This window comes from Mobula birostris, chromosome 2 (genome assembly GCF_030028105.1).
Source record: "Mobula birostris isolate sMobBir1 chromosome 2, sMobBir1.hap1, whole genome shotgun sequence".
In the NCBI taxonomy this organism is placed as follows: domain Eukaryota; kingdom Metazoa; phylum Chordata; class Chondrichthyes; order Myliobatiformes; family Myliobatidae; genus Mobula; species Mobula birostris.
This window is the reverse complement of record NC_092371.1, coordinates 23128740-23153500: the sequence shown is the minus strand read 5'-3', so window position 1 is coordinate 23153500 and position 24761 is coordinate 23128740. Positions and strand designations below refer to the sequence as shown.

Sequence of the window (24761 nt, the reverse complement as noted above, 5' to 3'; positions counted from 1 at the left end):
GTTCTACTGAGACCTTTGATTTTATTAACTCAAAGCCTTATACTTTTTTTTTGATAAGCGTCTAGATACACAAGGGCCGGCGTGGAACCGAGGAACCTTGAAGCTGACAGCTAGTTCTATGACCTGTCGTAAACTCCGTTGCAGGCACAGTATTAATTGTTGCATAGCCTTTTACAGGGTTTAGGGAGATCTTGGGGGACGGGAGGTGTTTGCACGCTCTCACCAAGCGGGGCAGGCGGCTGGAACCGTCCGGGAACGAGTTCCGGCGGGCGGTTCAACAGGGAAATGGGGGTGACTGCCTCCCGATTTCACCAAAAACCCTAGCTGTAAATCAAGGGAGACACAGAAAAAAAACTGGAGATATTGGATCTAGGGCAACAAATGATGAGCTGGGGAACTTACAAGAGTGACTGCAGACATTGTAAATTTGGATCAATGGACACAAAATGCTGTTAGAACTCAGCAGGCCAGGCCGCATCTATGAGAAATTGTGCAGTCAACATTTCGAGCCGAAACCCTTCGGCAGGACTGGAGAAAAAAAGCTGGGGAGTAATTTTAAAAGGTGGGGGGAGGGACGAGAGAACCACCAGGGAGAGTGAAACCTGGAGGGGGTGGTGATGAAATTATGAGCTGGAAAGTTGATTGTAGATGAGGTGAGAGAGGGAAAAGGGGATGGGAAATGGTGAAGGGGGGGATGCACTACTGGCAGTTTGATAAATCGATGTTCATGCCGTCAGGTTGGAGGCTACCCAAATGGAATACAAGGTGGTGTTCTTCCAGCCAGACTGTGGCCTCATTGCGGCAGTAGAGGAGGCCATGGATAGACATATCGGAATGGGAAGTGGAATTAAGATGGGTGGCCACCGGGAGATCCCACTTGTTCTGGCGGACAGAGCATAGGTGCTCAGTGAAGCAGTCTCCCAATCTACATTGGGTCTCACCGATGTACTGGAGGCCACACTGGGAGCACCGGACACCGTAAATAATCCCAAGAGACTCACAGGTGAAATGTTAACTTAGAACCACACTTGGGTTGGAGGAACAACACCTTGTATTCCATTTGGGTAGCTTCCAACTTGATGGCACGGACATTGATTTCTCAAACTTAAGGTATGCCCCCCCCCAACCACTCTCCCCCTTTTCTATTTCCCATCCCCTTTTCCCTTTCTCATCTCATCTCACCAATCAACTTCCCAGCTCTTTACTTCATCCCTCCCCCTCCAGGTTTCATCTATCACCTCGTGGTTCTCTCTCCCCTTCCCCCATCTTTTAAATCTGTTCCTCAGGTTTTTTTCTCCAGTCCTGCTGAAGGGTTTTGGCCCGAAACATTGACTGTGCTTTTTTTCCAAAGATGCTGCCTGGCCTGCTGAGTTCCTCCAGCACTTTGTGTGTGTTGCTCAAATTTCCAGCATCTGCAGATGGAGGGGAATGGACAGGTGATGATTCAGGCCAATGAATGGACTCGGTCCAAAACGTCGACTGTTCATTTTCCTCTGTAGATGCGCTATGACTTGCTGAGTGCTTCCTGAATTCTGCATGTGTTGATGCTGGGGGAACTCAGCAGGTCGAGTGGCATCCGAGAGGAGAAACCGCGGACATCTCGGATCAAAACCCGGTGTAAAGACAAAGTGGGAAGGCAAGCTTGCTGGTATCAAGAGGAGTGGCAAGAAGGGAGTCAGACTCAGGTGTATTATCACTGACATACTCTATATCATGAAATTTGTTATTTTCCAGCAGCGGTACTGTATAATACATAAAAATAATTAGCATAAGTTAATTTTAGTAATGAGGATGGCATGTCATGGATGGTGAGGGTCATTACTGATGGATGCTGCCTTCTTGTGACACTGCCTTTTGAAGATAGCCCTGATGATGTGAGGCTACTGCCCATAATGGAGCTAGCTAAGTCTAAAACCCTTTGCAGCCTTTTGAAGTCCTGTGCATTGTAGACCCCATACCTCTCCTTGGTATGTATGTAGAAATATGCTAGGTTGGTGACATGCCAAATCTTTTCAAACTCCTAATGAGGTATGGCCACTGGCATGCCTTCTTTGTAATTGCATCAGTCTGTTGGGCCCAAGATAGATACTCTGAGATGTTGCCACCCAGGACTTCAAGCTCCCGCAAATGCCTGTAAGCAAACAAATCTCAAGGTTGTATAATTTCATACATTTTTTGATAATGACTGTACTTTGAATCTGCTCACCCTTTCACTGCTGACCCCTTGATGAGTTCTGGCCTGTGTCCTCCCAACTTTCCCTTCCTTGGTCGTACAGGTGCTGAGTGCAAGCCTGTTTTTGCGACACCACTCAACCAGCTGATCTGCCTCACTCTTATACGCCTCCCCGAGGTTGTTGGTGGGAAGGGGTGTGGGATCACAGGCATGTAGTGCCGGGTAAGGGAGGTGGAGTTGGAAGACTGCAACAGCTGAAAGGTAGTTAGAGGCGGGTACAGAGAGAGGGAAAAAAGGAAAGAAACAGTCTGAGCAAGGTGAAGGGAGGGGAGTATAAAGATGGGAGACAGCTGCTGGAGGAAGATAGACAAGATCATGAAGGTGACAGAGGAAAGGTGAAGGGCAATTGGAACGAGATGGGGGGGATGGTGGATGGTCTCAGGGAATCCATGCGTGAAGTGGGTGGAATGAACCAGGAGGGTATGATGAAGATGGGATAAGTGGTCTGGGAGAGGGTGGGAAAGGGGATAAAAATGAAAGGACCGGAGGATGAGAAGAAGAGGGGAGGTGAAGGTACTTAAAATTAGAAAACTCAATATTCAAGCCCTTGTGTTGTGGACTGCGCAGATAGGATATAAGATGTTGCTCCTTCAGTTTGCTTTGGCCTTCATCCTGGCAGTATAGAAGGCCATGGATGAGTAGGTTTGTGGGGATGGGAAGGGGAGTTGAACTTGTCTGCAACTAAGAGCTCGGGACCGCCATTGTGGACTGAGCTTAGGTGTTCTATGAACCTGTTGCTGGGTCTGCACTTGATCTCACCGGTGTAGATGAGGCCATATCAGGAGCACTGAACACAATAGACAAGCTTGGAGGAGATGCGTGTGGATCTTTGCCACACCTGGAAGGACTGTTTAGGTCCCTGCTTTAAATCAGATTTAAATCAACACCAATCTGGGCTTCTTCAGTTCAGTTCTTTATAGCAAAGGTGTCACTGCTCTCTATCCAGGCTCAAGTCTCTGCTTAATTTTGCAGCCTGGCACTGCATTATTTCCCCAAAAATACTTCATTCTGAAAGTATAAAATAATACAATTGGGACTTAATCATTACTTTATTTTATTGTACTAAGCATTTCAATACATACACTTGCAATATGTTATCATTCCACCAATTAAATGTTTGAGAGGTTTTTACACACAGTCTAACTCCTCAGTGGCCTGTGGTGGCGGGATCTCATTCTGTGCACCCCAACAGAGCCTTTTGCTGAAGCATTATGCTTCAAAGTTCAAAGTACATTTATGTTGCTATGTACAACCCTGAGATTTATTTTCTTGCAGGCATACTCAATGAATCCAATAACATTAATAGAATCAATGGTACACCCCATAAACAGTGCGGACAACCAGTGTGCAAAAAAACAACAAACTGCAAATAAAAAGAGAAAGGGAAATAATAATAATAAATAAATAAATAAGCAATAACTATCAAGAACATGAGATGAAAAGTCCTTGAATGTGAGTCTGTAGGTTGTGGGAACAGTTCAGTGACAGGGCGAGTGAAGCTGAGTGAAGTTATCCCCTTTGGTTCAAGAGCCTGATGATTGAATGGCAATAACCGTTCTTGAACCTGGTGGTGTGAGTCCTTGGGCTCCTATACCTTTTTTCTGATGGCAGAGGAGAGAAGATTGCATGACTTGATGGTGGGGATCCCTGATTTGATGAATGCTGCTTTCCTGCAACAGCGCTCCGCGTAGAATTGCACAATGGTGGGGAGGGCTTTATCTGTGATGGACTGGGTTGTATCCACTACCTTTGTTCAAGGACGTTGGTATTTCCACACCGAGCAGTTAATAAACTCTTCACCAAACATTTATAGAAGACTGTCAAAGTTTTAGATGTCATGCCGAATCTTCACAAAATCTCAGGGACTCGAGGCGCTGCTGTAATTGTACTCGTGTGCAGGGCCCTGGACACACCCTCTAAGATGATAACACAGAGGAATTTTAAGTTGCTGACCCTCTCTACCTCTGATCGTCTGATGAGGACTGGCTCATTGACCTTGGGTTTCCTCCTCCTGAAGTCAATAATCAGAATCAGAATTGGGTTTATTATCACTGGCATGTGACCCGAAATTTGTTAACTGAGCAGCAGCAGTTCAATGCAATACATAATCTAGCAGAGAGAAACAAAAATTAATAAAATAAAAGTAAATCAATTGCGTATATTGAATAGATTTTTAAAAACATGCAAAAACAGAAATACTGTATATTAAAAAATAAGTGAGGTAGTGTCCAAGGATTCAATGTCCATTTAGGAATCGGATGGCAGAGGGGAAGAAGCTGTTCCTGAATCGTTGAGTGTGAGCCTTCAGGCTTCTGTATCTCCTACCTGATGGTAACAATGAGAAAAGGACATGCCCTGGGTGCTGGAGGCCCTTAATAATGGATGCTGCCTTTCTGAGACACCGCTCCCTAAAGATGTCCTGGGTGCTTTGTAGGCTAGTACCCAAGATGGAGCTGAGTAGATTTACAACCTTCTGCAGCTTCTTTTGATCCTGTGCAGTAGCCCCTCCATACCAGACAGTGATGCAGCCTGGCAGAGTGCTCTCCACTTTACAACTATAGAAGTTTTTGAGTGTATTTGATGACATGCCAAATCTCTTCTAACTCCTGATAAATTATAGCCACTGTCTTGCCTTCTTTATAACTACATCAATATGTTAGGACCAGGTTAGATTCTCGGAGATCTTGACACCCAGGAACTTGAAGGTGCTCACTCTCTCCACTTCTGATCCCTCTATGAGGATTGGCATGTGTTCCTTCATCTCACCCTTCCTGAAGTCCACAATCAGCTCTTTCGTCTTACTGGCATTGAGTGCCAGGTTGTTGCTGTGGCACCACTCCACTAGTTGGCATATCTCACTCCTGTATGCCCTCTCGTCACCACCTGAGATTCTACTAACAGTGGTTGTATTGTCAGCAAATTTATAGATGGTATTTGAGCTGTGCCTAGCCACACAGTCATGTGTATATAGAGAGTAGAGCAGTGGGCTAAGCACACACCTCTTGAGCTGTGCCAGTGTTGATCGTCAGCAAGGAGGATATGGTATCACCAATCCGCACAGATTGTGGTCGAGGATTTAGGAGGTCGAGAGTCCAATTGCGGAGGGAGGTACAGAGGCCCAGGTTCTGCAACTTCTCAATCAGGATCGTGGGAATGATGGTATTAAATGCTGAGCTATAGTTGGTGAACAACATCCTGACCTCGGTCTTGCTGACATTGAGTGAGAGGTTGTTGTTATGGCACCACTCAGCCAGATTTTCAATCTCCCTCCCCTATGCTGATTCGTCACCACCTTTGATTTGGCCTATGAAAGTGGTATCATCAGCAAACTTGAATAGGGCATTGGAGCTGTACTTAGCCTCAGAGTCATATGTGTAAAGTGAGTAGAGCAGGGGCTAAGTACGTAGCCTTGTGATGTACCTGTGCTGATGGAGATTGTGAGGTGATTCGAACTGACTGTGGTCTGCAAGTGAGGAAATCGAAGATCCATTTCAGTGCACCATTTTGCACTTATTCTTGCATCCACTTTGCCAGCTTCTATTTCACTTCTGCTTTTGCTCCAACCAATACTTGGTGCACGCCATATATTCTCTGAAACAGCTTCCTAGCACCTTTGGGTGATCAAACCTGTCAGTGAAGGAACGAAACAATGGTTAAAATAGTTGCCAAAGAGCACTTCCTGTATGGGATCGTCTGAAAAGCCTTTTGAAAATCCCAATACAGCACAACCACAAGATTCCCCTTATCTATTCTACTAGTCAAATATCCAAAGAACTGCAGTAGAATAGTGAAACCTTAGTTTTCTTTCATTGATCTATGCTGACTCTGCTTATTCTTATTATTCATTTCAAGATTTTCTGGTATTACATCCCTGGGTAGGGTCCAGCAGTTTCCCTTGTATTGAGATTAGGCTAATAGGTAGATTCCTGTTTTATTCCCACCTCCTTTCTTAAGTGGATGGATTGCGATAGACAATAGGTGCAGGAGTAGGCCATTTGGCCCTTCGAGCCATTACATTTGATACCCTCAAATTCACAGGAAATACTCCACTTGACATGCATGTACTTACTCATATGACAACAAACTCAACTTTGAAACTTGATTTTGACAATAAGTAGGTGATTAAAGGTGATAACCCGAGCATCAACTCTTTCAAGCCTTTGGGATGTGCCATTCAGGTCCCTGGGACTTACAGACTTATGGTCTCATCTGCTTCTCAGTTTACCCTCGGCACATATCCTTGCAAGTTCTTTCCTTTCAAATACATAATTATTTGATTGTTGTAATTGATATTTGATTACTGATGTACTGTATCAAAGTAACATTTCCATCAGTTAAAGATAAATAATTTATTGTTTCTTGCAGCAAAGATGAACATAAACTTAAAATACTGGACGGAATCAGCAACTGTGATCCTGGCTGCAGGTATCCGAATGCACAATTTGAGTAAAAGTGCTACAAATATGCAAACCTGTCAACAACCACAAGGAAGGAATCTACCTCACAAATGCTTGGAGAAGACAGGATATAATTATACCTTGCTTATGTTACAACGGAATACGAGGAGCAATTTTTTTCCCAATGCTTATGTGTTTCCAGGAGGTAGGATAAGCTCAAGTGATTTTTCCAATGAATGGAGCCAGTTGTTCCATCCTTTTTGCCAGTCACCCAACTTTAAGCTGGACACAGTCAAACAAACTGCTAGGAAGCCTCCAATCTTTGCCACACACAGGAAAAAGCTAGGATCTCAAATACCTGGAGAGGTAGCTTTCCGTATTTGTGCCATTAGGGAAACTTTTGAAGAGACGGGGGTACTCCTTGTGAAGCCAAATCACTCTGATAAAGACTTGAACAACTGTGGGATCATACAGCTTCCACAATATAGCCAAAATAAACTTGCAAGTTGGAGGCCTCTTGTGCAGGAAAATGCAGCAAATTTTATAAAACTGTGCAAAGAGTTGGACTGTTTACCAAATATTTGGGCATTGAAGGAATGGAGTAATTGGTTGACTCCCACTTTTCAGAGAAGGAGATTTGATACTGCATTCTTTATTTGTTGTTTGGAAGAAATTCCTTTCACTGTACATGATGGTCGTGAAATAATTTCTCACAGTTGGATGACCCCTATTGAGGCAATAGAGCATCACCAATCTGAGAAACTCTACGTTCCTCCCCCACAATGGTATGAGATAGGAAGACTTTGCCGATTTCACTGCCTTCAAGGTTTGCAGAGGTTTAGCCAAGATCGTTCTGTGGAAGGTTGTGAACGATGGCTTTCGGTCCGACTAATGGCATCTGATGGTTTTGCCGCCTTGTATCCTGGGGATGAACTTCATCCTGAAAATCCAGATTTCACAGGGGAAACAGAAATAAACCTCACTTCCTCCAAATCTCTGGAAGAAATACGGCTAGAGGTTACTAGACTGCACCGGGCAGAATACCGAAAACCATATAACTGTACTCTGTATGTGAATATTGAACCCCGATATAAACATGTGCACCCATTAACAATAAACAATCACCACAATAATCTCTGAACTATCTGACTGGCAAGCTAAATGAATGAGCCCAAAATAAAATATCTATGTCTCTTCAAAACAATCTGTTTAATTTTGAATATTTCTCTCATCATAATTATTAACAATAGCAATATCAATAAAAATACACTTAATAAGGCTAAAGTCACCCAACATATCCATGTACATATCCAAACTTCTCTTAAACGTTGAAATTGAACTCTCATCCACCATCTCTGATGGCAGCTTATACCACACACTTACCATTCTCTCAGTGAAAAAATTCCCCTTAACCATTTTACCTTTCACTCTTAACCTATGACCTCTAGTTCTAGTCTCACTCAACCTTGGTAGAAAATGCCTGCTTGCATTTACCCTATCTATAACCTTCATAATTTTCCATACTTCTATCAAATCTCTCCTTGTTCTGGTACACTCCAGTGAATGCAGTCCTAACCTATTCAACTTTTCCTATAACTCAAATCCCGGGAACATTCTTGTATTTTTTTCTGTACTCCTATAATCTTATGGATATCTTTCCTGAGGAAAGGTGAACAGAACTGCATACAATACTCCAATTAGACCTCACCAACATCTTAGAGAACTTTAATATAACATTCTAACTCCATACTCCATACTTTGATTTATAAAGGAGAATGTGCCAAAAGATTTATTTTATGACCCTATCTACCCTTGGTGCCACTTTCAGGGATTATGCATCTGTATTCCCAGATCCCTCAGTTCTACTGCACACCTCAGTGCCCTAATGTACACTGTGTAAGTCTTACCCTGGTTTGTCCTTCCAAACTCCAACACCTCACAGTGGTCTGCATTAAATTCCGTCTGCCATTTTTCAGCCCACTTTTCCAGCTGGTCCAAATCCTGCTGCAAACTCAAATAGCCTTCCTCGCTGTTCACTGTCCCCCCAATTTTGGTGTCATCTGCAAATTTGCTGATCCAGTTTACCACATTATCATTCAGATCATTGATATAGATGACAAACAATAACAGACCCAGCACGGATCGCTGTGGTACACCAGTAGTCACAGGCTTCCAGTCAGAGAGAAACCATCTACTGCCACTCTTTGGCTTCTCTAACAAAGCCAATGTGGAATCCAATTATGAATGTCAAGCGACTGAAACTTCGTGACCAGCCTCCCTTTCAGGACTTTGTTAAAGTCCATGTAGACAATATCCAGTGCATTTTGCTTATCAACTTTATGGGTAACCTCAAAAAAATCTGTAAGATTAGTTAAACAATTGATGGGAATAATTGAATGGCTCAAAATTGGAAAACAGATCTGCTGATCTACCTTAAGAGCAAATCTGCAGATGATGGAAATCTGAGCACCACACACAAAATGCTGGAGGAATTCAGCAGGCCAGGCAGCATCTATGGAAAAAAGTACAGTTGATGTTTCAGGCCAAAACTCTTAAGCAGGACTAGTTTGTCTTGTTTGTTCTCTTGTTGGTGATCTCCTACCTTGGTGGTCTGTTTGTTTGCAAATATCCAAAATTTACTATTCAGCAGGCACCACCATCCATTGTGTCATTTGGTATCTTCTGGTCTCCATCCTCTTACAGACATTCTTTTTCTAAGTTTTGTCAGTTCTGATGAAAAGTCATCAGCTATAAACATTAACTCTTTATCTCTCCATAGATGTTGCCTGCCTTATTTGTTATTTCCAGAATTTTTTTTTCTGTTCAAAATGCTCATATGTATCTGCAGGCGCTGATAATTGTAATAGAAGATAAAATAATAATATTTGCATTATCTGTGCTCTGGGAGAGTTGAGGAGGCAGATTCTGCAATCCTATGACAAATAAAGGAGGTTGATCAACGTCCACAGAGTTTTCAGCTGCACTGAGCTTGTGTGTACAAAATCAGCCATTGGATGTAGGAGAGAGGATAAGATTCAGCCCAGCTATGATGCTGGAATTTAGAAATGGTTTCAAGGGAAACTGAAATATCACCTCCAAAGATGAATTTAATGTCAGAGATAAGCAGGGATCTAACAACAAGGTACCATCTGGGCTGTAGTCTTGCAGATCCCAGCAATTTTAGATTGTTTGGCTATTGGATGAGTGCAGCTCCCAACAACAGTAAAGGAGCTCGTCACCTATCCAGACAATGTTTCTGGCTTCGTGTTCATGAAGGGCAAGAGAATGCAGTGATTATATGATGGAATTCACCCCATTGTTTGAGAGAGAGAAGCTAAAATTGGATATATCAGTACTACAGCAGAGTAAAGAGCATAGGTCATCAACTTTTTGCTATTGATGTTTCTGATGTTTTTTTTAGGAGGTCAAGTTGCTAGCCCGACGCTCAATCCAGCACGGATGGAAAGCATGCAAGGGAGCTGGCTGGATTTGAACTTGGGACCTTCTGCACCAAAGTCCAGCACTGATGCCACTATGCCACCAGCCAGTTCATGATAAAGGAGCTGACCAAATTTGATTAGAAGGGGACGCTAGTGGTGATGATGGTAAAGCAGCAATAACTTGACTTCCAGGGAGTAATTTGGAGAACACAAAATCAGTTCATCTCAAAGAAGAAGAAGCATTCTAAAGGTAGGATGAGGTAACTATGGCCAACAAGGGAAGTGATAAACAGTATACAGTAAACGCAATAGAGAGTGCATATAATACAGTAAAAACTAGTGGGAAGCTTTTAAAAACCAACAAAAGACAACTAAAACAATAAGGGAAGAAAAGATGAGACATAAAGGCTAGCTGATAATATAAAAGAGGAAAGCAAAAGTTTTTTTGATATATATATAGCAGTCCCATATATATAGGACTGCTGGAAAATGACGCTGGAGCGTAGTAGTAAGACCATAAGACACAGGAGCAGAATTAGACCATTTGGCCATGGCTGATTTATTATCCATCTCAACCCCATTCTCCTGCCTTCTTCCCATAACATTTGATATACTTAAAAATCCAGAACCTCTGAACCCCTGCTTAAAATATACCCAATGACTTGGCCTCCACAGATGTCTAAGACAATGAATTCCACAGATTCACCACCCTCTGGCTAAAGAATGTATTTTGAATACAAGATATTCTGCAAATGCGGGACATCCAGAGTAACACATACAAAATGGTGGAGGAACTTAGCTGGTCAGGCACAATTAATTGGAAGAAATAATCAGTCTCTGACAGGGATGACAGCAGAGCAGCAATGGCTGGAATTTCTTAAAGCATTTTGGAAGGCACAGGATATATAAGTATTTTAAAGGCAAGATGGCACAACCGTAGCTAACAATAGAAGTCAAAGCAAACATAAAAGCCAAAGAGAGGGCATAAAATCGAGCAAAAATTAGTGGGAAGTTAAAGGATTGGGAAGCTTTCAAATACCAACAGACAGCAATGAGAAAAGTAATTAAGAAGGGAAAGATGGAATAACGAAGTAAGCTAGCCAATAATATTAAAGAGGATACCAAAAGTTTCTTCAGATACAAAGAATGTAAAAGAGAGGTGAGAGTGAATTTCAGACCACTGGAAAAAGATGTTGGAGTGGTAGTAATGGGGGACAATGAAATTTCAGATGAAGTATAAGTATTTTGCATCAGTCTTCACTGTGGAAGACACTAGCAATATGGTGGAAGTTCCAGATGTAAGGGGTCATGAAATGTGTGAAGTTGACATTACTAGGGAAAAGGTTCTTGGGAAACTGAAAGGACTGTAGGTAGATAGGTCAGCTGGACCAGATGGTGTACACCCCAGGGTTCTGAAAGAGGTAGCCGAAGAGATTGTGGAGGCATTAGTAATGATCTTTCAAGAATCACTAGATTCTGGAATGGTTCCGGAAGACTGGAAAATTGCAAATGTCACCCACCTCTTCAAGAAGGGAGACAGGCAGAAGAAAGGAAACTATAGGCCAGTTAATCTGACTTAGTGGTTGGAAAGATGTTGGAGTTGATTATTAAGGATGAGGTCTTAGGGTAATTGGATGCTCGTAATAAAATAGTCCATAGTCAGCATGGTTTCTTTGAGAGAAAATCTTGCCTGACAAATCTGTTGGAATTCTTTGAAGAAATAACAAGCAGGATAGACAAAGGAAAATTCGTTGATGTTGTGTATTTGGATTTTCAGAAGGCCATTGACAAGGTGTCACACATGAGGCTGCTTAACAAGCTATGAGCCCAAGGTTCGAGCATAGATAAAGCAGTGGCTGACTGGTATGAGGCAAAGAGTGGGAATAAAGGGAGTTTTTTTCTGGTTAGCTGCCTGTGACTAGTGGTGTTCTACAGAGGTGTATGTTGAGACCAATTCTTTTTATGCTATATGTCAATGATTTGGATGATGGAATTGCTGGCTTTGTTGCAAAGTTTGCAGACAATATAAAGATAGGAGGAGGGGCTGGTAGTTTTGAGGAAGTAGAGAGGCTACAGAAAGACAGATTAGGAGAATGGGCAAAGAAATGGCAGACGGAATACAGTGTTGGCAAGTATATAGTTATGCACTTTGGTAGAAGAAATGAAAGTGTTGACTATTTTCTAAATGGAGAGAAAATACAAAAAAAAAGAGTTGCAAAGGGACTTGGGAGTCCTTGTGCAAGATTCCCTAAAGGTTATTTTGTAAGTTGAGTCTGTGGTGAGGAAGGCAAATGAAGTGTTAGCATTCATTTCAAGAGGACAAGAATACAAAAGCAGGGATGTAATGTTGAGAATTTATAAAGCACAAGTGAGGCCTCACTTGGAGTGTTGTGAGCAGTTTTAGGCCCCTTATCTTAGAAAGGATGTGCTGAGACTGAAGAGAGTTCAAAGGAGGTTCATGAAAATAATTCCAGGATTGAATGGATTGCCACACGAAGAATGTTTGATGGGTCTGGGCCTGTATTCACTGGAATTCAGAAGAATGAGGAATGACCTCAGTAAAATCTATTGAATAGTGAAAGGCCTTGATAGAGTGAATGTGGAAAGGATGTTTCCTATGGTGGGAGAGTCTAAGATTAGAGGACACAGCCTCAGAATAGAATGGAGGTGAGGAGGAATTTCTTTATCCAGTGAGTGGTGGATCTGTGGAATGCATTACCACAGATAGGTGTGGAGACCAAGTCTTTAAGTATATTTGAGACAGAGGTTGATAGATTCTTGATTGATTAGGGCATGAATGGATATGGGGAGAAGGCAGGAGATTGAGGCTGAGAGGAAAATTGGATCAGCCATGATGAAGTGGCAGAGCAGATTCAATGGACCTAATTCTACTTCTATATCTCATGGTCTTATGTCAGTCTACAGCTTCCTTTACTGCCAAGCTGATGCTAGCATCACATATTCCACCTTGGTAGTCTCCAACCTGATGCATTATATCTCCAGCTCTGGAAAACTCCCCCCTCTGTTCCCTCTTTTTTATTTATCCCACTGCTCCCATTGCCCCATCTCTTCCCCCTCTCCCACCCACTCAATCTGCCCATCACCCATGCATTCTTCCCACTGGTATTCCTCCTCAACTCCTGCCCTTTATTCCATGGTTCACGGTCCTCTCTTATCAGATTTCCATTTTCTTCTGCCCTTTGTTATTTCCACCGATCACCTCTCAAGTTTAAGTTCAAGTTTACTGACATTCAACCGTACACATGTATACGGCTAAACAAAACAACATTTCTTTGGATCAAGGTGCAAAACACGATCCTGCAGATGTACAATTTGACAGAGTGCATATATGACATATAGTTAAATATACAGTAGTATAATCTGGTGCAGTCATACATAATGTGTACTATGTGGCAGCAGGGTGTTCAGATGTCTCACAGCCTGGGGAAAGAAGCTGTTACCCAGCCTAATACACTTGGTTCTTGTACTGTGGTACATTCCTCCTGATGGTAGGAGGCCAAAGTGATTGTGGGATGGTTTGTGGGCTGGGGGTGAAGAGTAGGTGTCTTTGACAATGCTGAATGCAGCACTTCTGGTTTATGTTCTGGATGACCCCGATGATCTGTACGTGGGAATATGATGGCCATTACAGAGTCTTGGTTGAGAGAGGGACAGGAATGGGTGTTTAATATCCCAAGGTTTTCATGTTTTACAAAAGATAGGGAGAGAGGTAAAAGAGGTGGGGGTATACTAATCAGGGACAATATCACAGCAGCACTCAGAGGGGACATAATGGAGGGTTATATGGGTAGAACTCAAAAATAAGAAAGATGCAATCAATCTAATGGGTGATTTGTACCGCAGAACCCCCCCCCCCCGCCAATAGCCACTGGGACAAAGAGGAACAGATATGCAGACAAGGTGTGAAAACGATAGGATTGATGGGGGACGTCAACTTCCCTAATATAAAATCAGACATTCTTAGTGCAAGTGGTTTAGATGCGGCAGAATTTGTTTGGTATGTCCGGGAGGGGTTTTTAGATCAATAGTCCAACAAGACGAGGGGCTGTACTGGACGGTGTTAGGTAATGAGACTGGCCAGGTGACTGACCTCTCATGACCTACCTTGAAAGGTTAGGGAAGAGTGACCACAACTCCTTAAGTTTAAGGTAGTTATAGATAAGAATAAGTCTGGACCATTAGGGAGAGTATTAAATTGGAGCAGGGCAAGTTACAAGAGCATTAGGCAAGAACTAGTAAGACTTAATTGGAGGAACACTCACAATGTGCTGGAGGAACTCAGCAAGTCAGTCAGCATCAGTTGAACTGATTAGTCGACGTTTCGGGCCGAAACCCTTCTAGGTAGTCTCCAGCCCCTTGGTATGAACATAGAATTCTCCAACTTCCGGTAATTCCCTCCCCCTCCCTTCCTCTATCCCTATTTCGCATCACCTCCCTCATAGTTTAGCCTCCTTCTACTATTGTTCTCCTGCCAATCACCCCCCTGCTTCCCCTCCCCCACCCCTTTGTCTTAAAAATTACTGTTTTTTTCAACTACCAGCATTCTTCAAACCCTCCCCAAAGTTCTTCCTTCAGTCCTGATGAAGGGTTTCGGCCCGAAACGTCGACTAATCATTTCAACTGATGCTGACTGACCTGCTGAGTTCCTCCAGCGCATTGTGAGTGTTCCTTTGACAACAGCATCTGCAGATTATTTTGTGTTTAAGACTTAATTGGAAACTGCCGTTTTTGGGCAAGTCCATATCTGATATATGGAGGGTGTTTAAAGACCAACTGCTTGAAGTACAGGGCAGGTATGTTCCTGTGAGAAGAAAGGACAAGGATGGCAAGGTAAGAGAACACACACGAAATGCTGAGCAACTCAACAGGTCAGGCAGCACTCACCGAAATGAACAAACGTTTGACATTTCAGGTCAAGAGCCTTCTTCGAGACTGGAGAGGAAGGGAGAAGACACCAGAATAAAAAGGTGTGGGGAGGGGAAGGATGGCTAGAATGTGATAGATGAAGCCGGGTGGGTGGGAAAGGTAGGGCTGGAGAGGAAGGAATCTGATAGGAGAGGAGAGTGGACCATAGAGGAAAGAGAAGGAGGGGCATCAGGGGGAGGCAGCAGGCAGGTGAAGAGAAGAGGTGAGAAGACAGAATGGGGAATAGGAGAAGCAGGTAGGGGAGGGGGAAGGTAAAAGATTTTTTACCGGAAGGAGAAATCGATATTCATTCTATCAGGTTGGAAGCTGCCCAGACAGAATACAAAGTGTTGCTCCCCCACTTTGAGGGTGGCCTAATCATGGCATGAGCAGAGGCCATGGACCGACATGTCGGAACGGGAATGGGGATCAGAATTAAATTATTTGACCACTGGAATGTTCTGCTTTGGAGGAATGGAGCAGAGGCACTTGACGAAGCGGTCCCCCAATTTTCAACAGGTCTCACAATGCAGAGGAGGCCACATCAGGAGAACTGGATACAATAGACAACACCAGCAGATTCGTAGGTGAAGTATTACCTCTCCTGGAAGGACTGGGGCCCTGAATGGAGGTGAGGGAGAAAGTGAATGGGCAGGTGTAGCACAAGGTAAGAGAACTTGAATGTTGAGGGAGGAGATGAATTTAGTCAAGAAGAGAAAGAAAAAGTATGGAAAGCTCAGGAAGGCAGAATCAAACAGAGTCTTTGAGGATTACAAAGAAGCCAAAAAAGAACTCAAGAAAGGAATTAGCAAGGCCAAGAGGGGCCAAGAGGTCTTTGGCAAGTAGGATTAAGGAGGATCACACCCAACGAATTCTATATGTACACAAAGAGCAAGAAGGTAACTAGGGAGAGGGTAGGACCTCGCAAGGATAAAAGGGGAGAACATTTGCTTAGATGCAGTGGACGTGGGTGAGGTCCTTAATGAATACTTTACATCAGTATTTACCAAGATGAAGGACATAGAGGATAGAGCAATCAGTGCTGAGCGTACTGATATGTTAGAGTGTTTTGAGGTAAAGGAGGAGGTAGTGTTGGGTCTCAAAGAATATTGAGGTGGATACATCCCCAGGGCTTGATGGAATATACCCCAGGTTATTGAGAGAGGCAAGAGATTTTTGACCAATATCCCTGTGTCCACTGTAGCCACGGATGAGGTCCCAGAGCACTGGTGAGTAGCTAATGTTGTTCCATTATTCAAGAAAGGAATAAGGGATAATCCTGAAAACTACAGACCGGTGAGTCTCACATCAGTGATAGGGAAGTTACTGGAGAGAATTCTTAGGGATAGGATTTATGAGCATTTGGAAAACCGTAGCCTAATTAGGGAGAGTCAGCATGGCTTTGTGCGGGGCAAGTCACGTCTTACCAACTTGATTGAGTTTTTTGGCAAGTTGACAAGGGTGATTGGTGAAGGTATGATCTTTCTGCTGATGGGTGTGGGGCTGATGCTTTCTGCTGGATCATGTGGGGGAGGGGGGAAGGTTGATGCTTTGTTGCTGCTTGTGCACCGGGGGGGGGGGGGCACATTTCCGGACCTGCCCCATCCTTCAAAGTGATTATGCTTGATCTACTTGAGGCCTCATCGCTTATGTGTCAATTTCCTAGGTCCTCAATCCCCCAATATTTCAAAAAATTATCAACTTCCTTTTTAAATACCCAAAATTAACTTGTCAGTGGTGGGCAAATTATTGGAGAGGATTCTTAGAGACAATGGGCAGAGCTGGGCTGAGAAGTGGCACATGGAGTCCAATCCAGAAAGATGTGAAATGATACACTTGGAAGGTCATAATTGAAGACAAGAGAACAGGGCTAGTAGCAGTAGTCTTAGCAGTGTGGAGGAACAGAGTGATTGTGGGGTCCACATCCATAGACATCTCAAAGTTGCAGTGCAAGTTGATAGGGTGGTTAAGAAGGCCTATGGTCTGCTGCCCTTCATTAATCAGGGGATTGAGTTCAAGGGCTGGGAGATAATGTTGCAGCTCTATAAAACTCTGGTTAGACCACACTTGGAATATTGTGTTCCGTTCTGGTTGCCTCATTATAGGAAGGATGTGGAAGATTTAGAGAGGGTACAGAGAAGATTCACCAGGATGCAGCCTGGATTAAAGAGCATGTCTCATGAGGATAGGCTGAGCAAGCTGGGGCCTTTCACTTTAGTGTGAAGGAGGATGAGAGGTGACTTGATAGAGGTATACAAAATGATAGAAAGCATTGATAGAGTGGACAGCCAGAGACATTTTACCCAGGGCAGAAATGGCTAATTGAAGGGGGCATCATTTTAAGGTGATTTGAGGAAAATAGAGGGAGGATGTCAGAAATAAGTTCTTTACACAAAGAGTGGTGGGTGCTTGGAATGCGTTGCCAGGGGTCGTGGTAGAGGGATATGTAGTAGGGACATTTTTATGAAACTCTTAGATAGATACATGAATGATAAGAAAAATGGGGGCCTATGTAGGAGGGAAGAGTAGATTAAGTGGTCCTGAAAATGACTGCACAAATCAATAAGCAAAGATGGTGTATGGTACACCGACGCAAAAGATTCTGCAGATGCTGGAAATCTTGAGCAACGCATATAAAATGCTGGAGGAACACAGCAGGTCGGGCAGCATCTATGGAGGGAAATGAACAGTCGACATTTCAGACTGAGACCCTTCATCAGGATGGAAAGGAAGGGAGCAGAAGCTAGAATATGACGTATGGTGTATTTGCCTTGTTTCACTAAAGCATTCAAAAGCTCCATGTTCTTTGTTCTATTCCTTGTGATAGTGATCTTATGAATTATTACACACAGTTTGAAACCAGCCCATCAAATACCTGACGAAGGGTCTTGGCTGTACCTCTTCCTACAGATGCTGCCTGGCCTGCTGCGTTCACCAGCAACTTTGATGTGTGTTGCTTGAATTTCCAGCATCTGCAGAATTCCTCGTGTTTGCGCCATCAAATACCCCTTGGATATTTATACACATTTTCAAAGTGAAGACTTAGGCAAAGTATTGGTTTATACTTATCTGCATTTCCTTGTTTCCCATTATTAATCCATCAGTCTTGCTCTCTAGCTACCCTTTATCTTTTTACATATCCATAGAAACCCTGCTATTTCATTTGCTATCAGGTCCCAGTTTTCTTTCGTAATCAATTTTCTTCCTCCTTTTTTTATTTCATAGTTTCTCGCTGTTTGTTCTTGCAGTAGATTTGTTTTATGGAGTTAAGTCATATTTCTTTCATGGCATAGGAGACTTGAAGGGTTAAATAGCCTTTGTCCAGTTTTACTCTCTCATCGACCTAAAAGTGCCACTGCCTTATGAGAATATACTGCTTTCTGTGTTCTATTTATGGTCCTTTAACATCGTTACAGACTCAAGCACAAAAGAAGCGGATAAGCCAGTTTCCCAACATATTTCCCTGCAGTCAGGATAATTTGTAAAGTAGGTCTGTGACAGAGGTTCAAGCTCTTCTTATCAGTATCCAGTGACAAACTTTGGGCAGATCACTGCTTTTCTTCATACAGTAAAACTCTGTTTGCTTGTTTGAAACTTTCTAATCTTCCGGCACTTGGCTCACCAGGTAATATTTGCCACGGGCTCTTCCCACTCATTGAGGCTCTGGTTCCTGTGCTTCCTTTAACAGAGAGGTTCCCCACTTGGAAAATACGGACCCTTCGATGATATTCGTGCATGGCATAAAAAGGGTTGGGAACTCCTGCTTTAAAACACCAGGTTCCAGTTCCTATGTTCCTCTAAAACACCAGACCCTTCCCACTCACCTGCACCTCAGTTCTTGTGCCCACTTTCAATTACTGGGGCTCTTGTCTCTTTAACACCCCAGGACCCTGTTTCATTTGGTCCACCTTACACCCCAGGACCCTGGTTCTCCCTCAACCTCACATGGGAGAACCCAAACCTTACACTCCCTTCCCACATACCCGGACCGTGATGCCCACTCACTTCTTTTTCCACTCACCTTGGCCCAAGTTCCTATCCCCTTTCAATTTACCAGGGTACTGGTTCCTGCAGCCCCTTTCAAATCGAACAGTGTGATCATACATTTTTCAGCGGACCATGTAATATTTAATAAAAATGTTAATTTAAAGAGTGTTAGACTATTAATGGAAATCATCTGCAAAATTTACACTCCCATATAACATCAAAAGATGTAAGCATTCTGCAGGTTGCTCGGGATTGGAAAATGGACGTGGACTTGGAAAAAAAAGCTTGTGTTTCCCCCAGACATTGCAGCTACAACACTCCGGTCAGACGCGCCAAGCTGGCATATGTTGTGGAATTGACAGTACCATGGGAAGATGGTGTCGAAGAAGCTTATGAGAGGAAAAAGACCAAGTACTCTGAACTGGCAACTGAAGCTGCCCAGAATGGCTGGAAGACCAAGATTTTCCCTGTAGAAGTGATGCAGGGGATTCGTTGCTACACCTACGACCAGTCTATTGAAGAAGATGGGGGTGAGGGGTCACTCCCTCCAACAAGCAATCAAGTCCTTGTCAAGTGCAGCAGAAGAAAGCAGCAATTGGATTTGGATTAAAAGGAAAGACAACAACTGGGCTGCACGATGAAGACAGGAGGGTACGGAACCAAGGGGGGTGTATCTGCGATGCCAGGTAGCATTGTTGAGCCCTCTGGAGACGTCGTGGGCTTATCAACGAAACGTCAAAGAAGGAGGGTGCCCACCTGATGACCCCAATAATGTACCTACCCTCCCTCCTTGTCACCACTCCAAACCCACTGCCAACATCGAGAGTGCCGAGTTACCATAGGGATTGAAACATCAAGTCCTAGTAGCTCTACCAACACCACCAAAGTCCTGAATATGCCAGATTTTCATAGTTTCATTCACACAATTAAATATACACTTATTAGTTCCCTACAGGTAAATATTATAAGATTTCAACAAGTGAATACTACAGGTAAATAGTATGTGTAAACCATTAGCATCTAGGTTATTGTCTAATAAACATAAAAATAACATTATATTTCAGCAAAATCTTGTTGATACCTTTAGATTAACCTTGTAAACAATATAACATCAACTTACAAGCAATGCTTCTGCTGGGGAAACAACAGGATGGCTTTAGATAGAAACTTTCTTCGCTCCTAACATAAACCTCTGGCCTCCTGCCAGCCAATGCACTTTTCTACTTACTTCTTCCTGACTGCACAGGAAGTGACCTAATATAGATAGAAACTGCTCATTAAAATATAAGCTGAACATGTTGAATCACATAGAAAAAGATAAATGAATTGCCCAAAACTCTCCCTGCCACCTTCGTGAGGTTTCTACTATTCTTCTTTGGGAAGCAGCTAAACAATTTCTGAGGCAGGTCTCAGGCAAAACCTGTCGTGTTGACCTCTTCCTTCTGGACTCTTCCATCCCTTCCAGGGAAGGTAGCAGTAACTTTAGTCATGGGCCAATCATTGCAGGTAGACATGAGCATGAATCTCCCTCTTGTAGATCCCTGTGAGCTTTCATCTATGTCCGGTGGGTCTGCAGTGTTGGGAGATACTCGTGGCTCCAGAACTTTTTGGCGGGAATTTGTATCCATTTCCATTCTCGAATGAGAAGATCATTATCCCTAAAGTCTCCAAATAGAGGGTGTACTCTGAGCTTTTGAGTGAGTATTATTGCAGTATAAATGGTGAGTTGGGATCTGTGGAAATTGGAACAAGAGGTCTCACATTTATTATGCTGCAACCTCCACCATAAGGGTGCACGGGACTTCATGGGTAAGATGAGTGTTCTCCTGGAGCAGCATAAAGTCAAGGATTCTTTTTGCCACCCCAGTCATACACTCCCACGAGCCGCTCTTGTGGGAGGCATGTGGGGGGGGGGGGGAGGGCTGAACTCCTATGTGTATCCTTGTTGATTCAAGTACTTCTGCACGCTGGAGTCCTGTTGCTTTTTCTCTAGTCGCAGTTCCTTACTGGCTGATACAAAAATTCATGCCATAGTACGATCTTAACTGCTTCGCTGGCCTACAGATTGCGGAAAAGCGCCTGAGTGCATTGATGCAACTTGAGGTGTCCGTGGATTCAATTATTTCATGTTGAGCTCATGCAGCTGAAGAGCACTGCCCATCGTTTGCTTTGTGCGCGGCCTCCCCTTGTACGTCTGACGTTGACTGACCTGGGCCCGAAGACATCCAACCCAGCATATGTGAAGGGAGGGCAGGTACGCAGGCGCTCGGAAGGTAGGTCTACCGTGCACTGTTCCTCCATTTTGCCACAGAGTGTCTAGCAGATGACATATTCATATAGAACTGAGTTGATGAGCCTCTTACCTCCTATGATTCACAAATCTGTTGCTCTAACGACTTCTTTCATAAAGTGACAGCCTTGATGTTCCACCCAGTCATGATGGTACCCTACCAGAGATGTGGCTGAACTTGGGGAGGATAAAGCGGTTACTTTCGCCTCTGTTCAAGTGTGCATGTTTCAGGCAGCCTCTGATGCACACGAGATTGTCCGCAAAAATCTTGCCCATAGGGGCAACAACCTACTCTCTCATCTCTGGCTTTCTTTTCAGAGTTCACTGTACATGTACTGCAAGTGAAATGGGTGTTCATGATTGTTGGGTAAGAGCTGCCGTGAAACTCTAAGGGGGAGAGGAGCAATGTAACGACTTCACTCATCCTTGTAGACTTCCTCATCTATTGTCTTCAGGAAGATTGTGTTTTCGACGGATGGGGCAGGTTTGTTGTCAGACTTTGTCTGGTTGAATATGGCTTATCCAAGTGTCTCTTCTGCTGTTTGGTTCTGGGATGTGCGAGGTTCAAGTTGTGCTTTCGCTCATTTGCCCATTTGCTCCACAATGTCCTTTTCTGACACAGCTTTGCTGGCCCTTTCCTACTTCATCGCTCCTGCCAGTTCTCAGCTGCCTCTAAGACCCCGGCCTATGCAATGGTCCTCCTTCTCAGCAAATGAAGCGCGTGCTTTTACCACCTTTGCTTTAGTGCGGGCTCTTGCTGCTGCACGAAGTTAATGTTTGGGAACTCTTAAAGAGTGGGATATCAAAGCATTATCACCTTGTTTCTGGTCCATGATGAGGTTCTTAGATGTAAGGAGGTTTCACTTTTAGCTGCAGTTGTTGAAGCACCAACTGATGTCTGCTTTTTCACTGTACTGACCTCACTCACCAGTTGTAACATCAATTAGACAGTCAGCCGAATTCCATTCAAAATGACTTGAGAGTCAGGAAATAGCTCGTAAATCCTTGGTTTTATTGCAGACTCTATGACATGTGCGAGGCTCAAGTTGTGCTTTCGCTCATTTGCCCAAGGCTATACCGCAAGGCTCGGTGCTGGGACCCCAGTTGTTTACAATATATATTAATGACTTAGACGAGGGAATGAAATGCAGCATCTCCAAGTTTGCGGATGACACGAAGCTGGGCGGCAGTGTTAGCTGTGAGGAGAATGCTAAGAGGATGCAGGGTGACTTGGATAGGTTAGGTGAATGGGCAAATTTATGGCAGATGCAATTTAATGTGGATAAATGTGAGGTTATCCACTTTGGTGGCAAGAACAGGAAAACAGATTATTATCTGAATAGTGGCCAATTAGGAAAAGGGGAGGTGCAACGAGACCTGGGTGTCATTGTACATCAGTCATTGAAAGTGGGCATACAGGTACAGCAGGCGGTGAAAAAGGCGAATGGTATGCTGGCATTCATAGCAAGAGGATTCGAGTACAGGAGCAGGGAGGTACTACTGCAGTTGTACAAGGCCTTGGTGAGACCACACCTGGAGTATTGTGTGCAGTTTTGGGCCCCTAATCTGAGGAAAGACATTCTTGCCATAGAGTGAGTACAAAGAAGGTTCACCAGATTGATTCCTGGGATGGCAGGACGTTCATGTGAAGAAAGACTGGATCGACTAGGCTTATACTCGCTGGAATTTAGAAGATTGAGGGAGGATCTTATTGAAACATATAAAATTCTACAGGGATTGGCCAGGCTAGATGCAGGAAGATTGTTCCCGAAGATGGGGAAGTCCAGAACGAGGGGTCACAGTTTAAGGATAAAGGGGAAGCCTTTTAGGACCGAGATGAGGAAAAACTTCTTCACACAGAGAATGGTGAATCTGTGGAATTCTCTGCCACAGGAAACAATTGAGTCTGGTTCATTGGCTATATTTAAGAGGGAGTTAGATATGGCCCTTGTGGCTAAAGGGATCGGGGTATGGAGAGAAGGCAGGTACAGGGTTCTGAGTTGGATGATCAGCCATGATCATATTGAATGGCGGTGCAGGCTCGAAGGGCCGAATGGCCTACTCCACCTATTTTCTATGTTTCTATGACATAGTGGCTAAGGAGTGAAATTGAAAAACAAAATACAGGGCAATTATTACGTTGTTCCATTCACACAAGGAAAAATACCCAGAGAAGTAAGAACTTAGTTAAATTCCCTGCAGGTAAATATTATAAAATTCCAACAAGTAAATACTACAGGTAAATGGTGTATGTGTAAACTATTAACACCTAGATTAGTGTCTAATAAACATAAAAATAACCTTCTATTTCAGCAAAATTTTGTTGATACCGCTAAATTAACTTCGAAATAATATAACATCAACTTACAAGCAATGTTTCTGCTGGGGAAACAACAGGATGGCTTTAGGTAGAAACTTCTTTTACTCCTAACACATTCTTTTACACGTTTGGCCTGCTGTGAGCCAATGCATTTTTTTCACTTACCACTTCCTGGCTGACCAGGAAATGACCTACAGATCAGAAACTGCTTGTTAAAATAAAAGCTGAATGTGTTTAATCACATTGAAAACCATGAACGAATTGCCTGAAGGCAGAACACTGCAGATAGTAATGACTTGGACTTTGGAATGCAGGGTACAAATGCAGTGAGAGAATCTCGAAGCTTGGAAACAGGGCCTTCAATCCACAAAGTCCATTTTGACCATCAGGCACTCATTTACATTAATCCTATAGAAATCTCTGTGCATATTCCCATCAACTTCCCCCTGATTTGCTCACTCATCTGCACACTAGAGGCAATTTACAACAGCCAGTTAGCCAACCAACTTGCACATCTCTGGGATGTGGGAGGAAAACCAGAGCCTTAAGATACTCACAGGGAGAGGGTGCAAACTCCACAAAGACAGCATCTGAGGACGGGATTGAACTGGATCGCTGGAACTGTGAGTAGCTCTATTAGCTCTGCTACCCCATATTCTCAGATGACATAAAGCTAGGTGTCATGAATATAAACAACAGGAATTCTGCAGATGCTGGAAATTCAAGCAACACACATCAAAGTTGCTGGTGAACGCAGCAGGCCAGGCAGCATCTCTAGGAAGAGGTACAGTCGACGTTTCAGGCCGAGACCCTTCGTCCTTGAAGGGTCTCGGCCTGAAACGTCGACTGTACCTCTTCCTAGAGATGCTGACTGTCATGAATATAACAAGGTCGATAAAAGACTCAAATGCGATATACACAAATGGCAGATTAAAATTAATACTAGGAAATGTTAAGTATTTTATTTTGATCTGAAGAATGTGAGGTAACAATATAAACCAGAAGGGCGCAATTCTAAAATGCAAACACGAGGAAATCTGCAGATGCTGGAAATTCAAACAACACACATAAAAAGTGCTGGTGAACGCAGCAGGCCAGGCAGCATCTATAGGAAGAGGTACAGTCGACGTTTTGGGCCAAGACCCTTTGTCAGGACTAACTGAAAGAA

General features: G+C 43.4%; 1 protein-coding gene and 1 long non-coding RNA gene across 2 annotated transcripts; one reads left to right on the top strand and one right to left on the bottom strand.

Annotated features, from left to right (window-relative positions):
• LOC140185235 (acyl-coenzyme A diphosphatase NUDT19-like) lies at positions 1-7797 on the top strand. The gene is made up of 2 exons (XM_072238625.1): positions 1-144; positions 6599-7797. The coding sequence occupies exon 2, from the start codon at positions 6604-6606 to the stop codon at positions 7768-7770; it is 1167 nt and encodes a 388-aa protein (XP_072094726.1). The 5' UTR covers positions 1-144; positions 6599-6603; the 3' UTR covers positions 7771-7797.
• LOC140185239 (uncharacterized) lies at positions 3218-23724 on the bottom strand. The gene is made up of 3 exons (XR_011882535.1): positions 23642-23724; positions 5654-5860; positions 3218-4342 (listed from the first exon to the last, which is right to left on the bottom strand). It is a non-coding gene; the product is annotated as an uncharacterized lncRNA (long non-coding RNA).
• Positions 23725-24761: the final 1037 nt, after the last annotated feature.

Excerpts from the sequence above, each read along its gene's own strand:
- LOC140185235 (XM_072238625.1), top strand. The coding sequence starts at position 6,604 with ATGAACATAAACTTAAAATACTGGACGGAATCAGCAACTGTGATCCTG.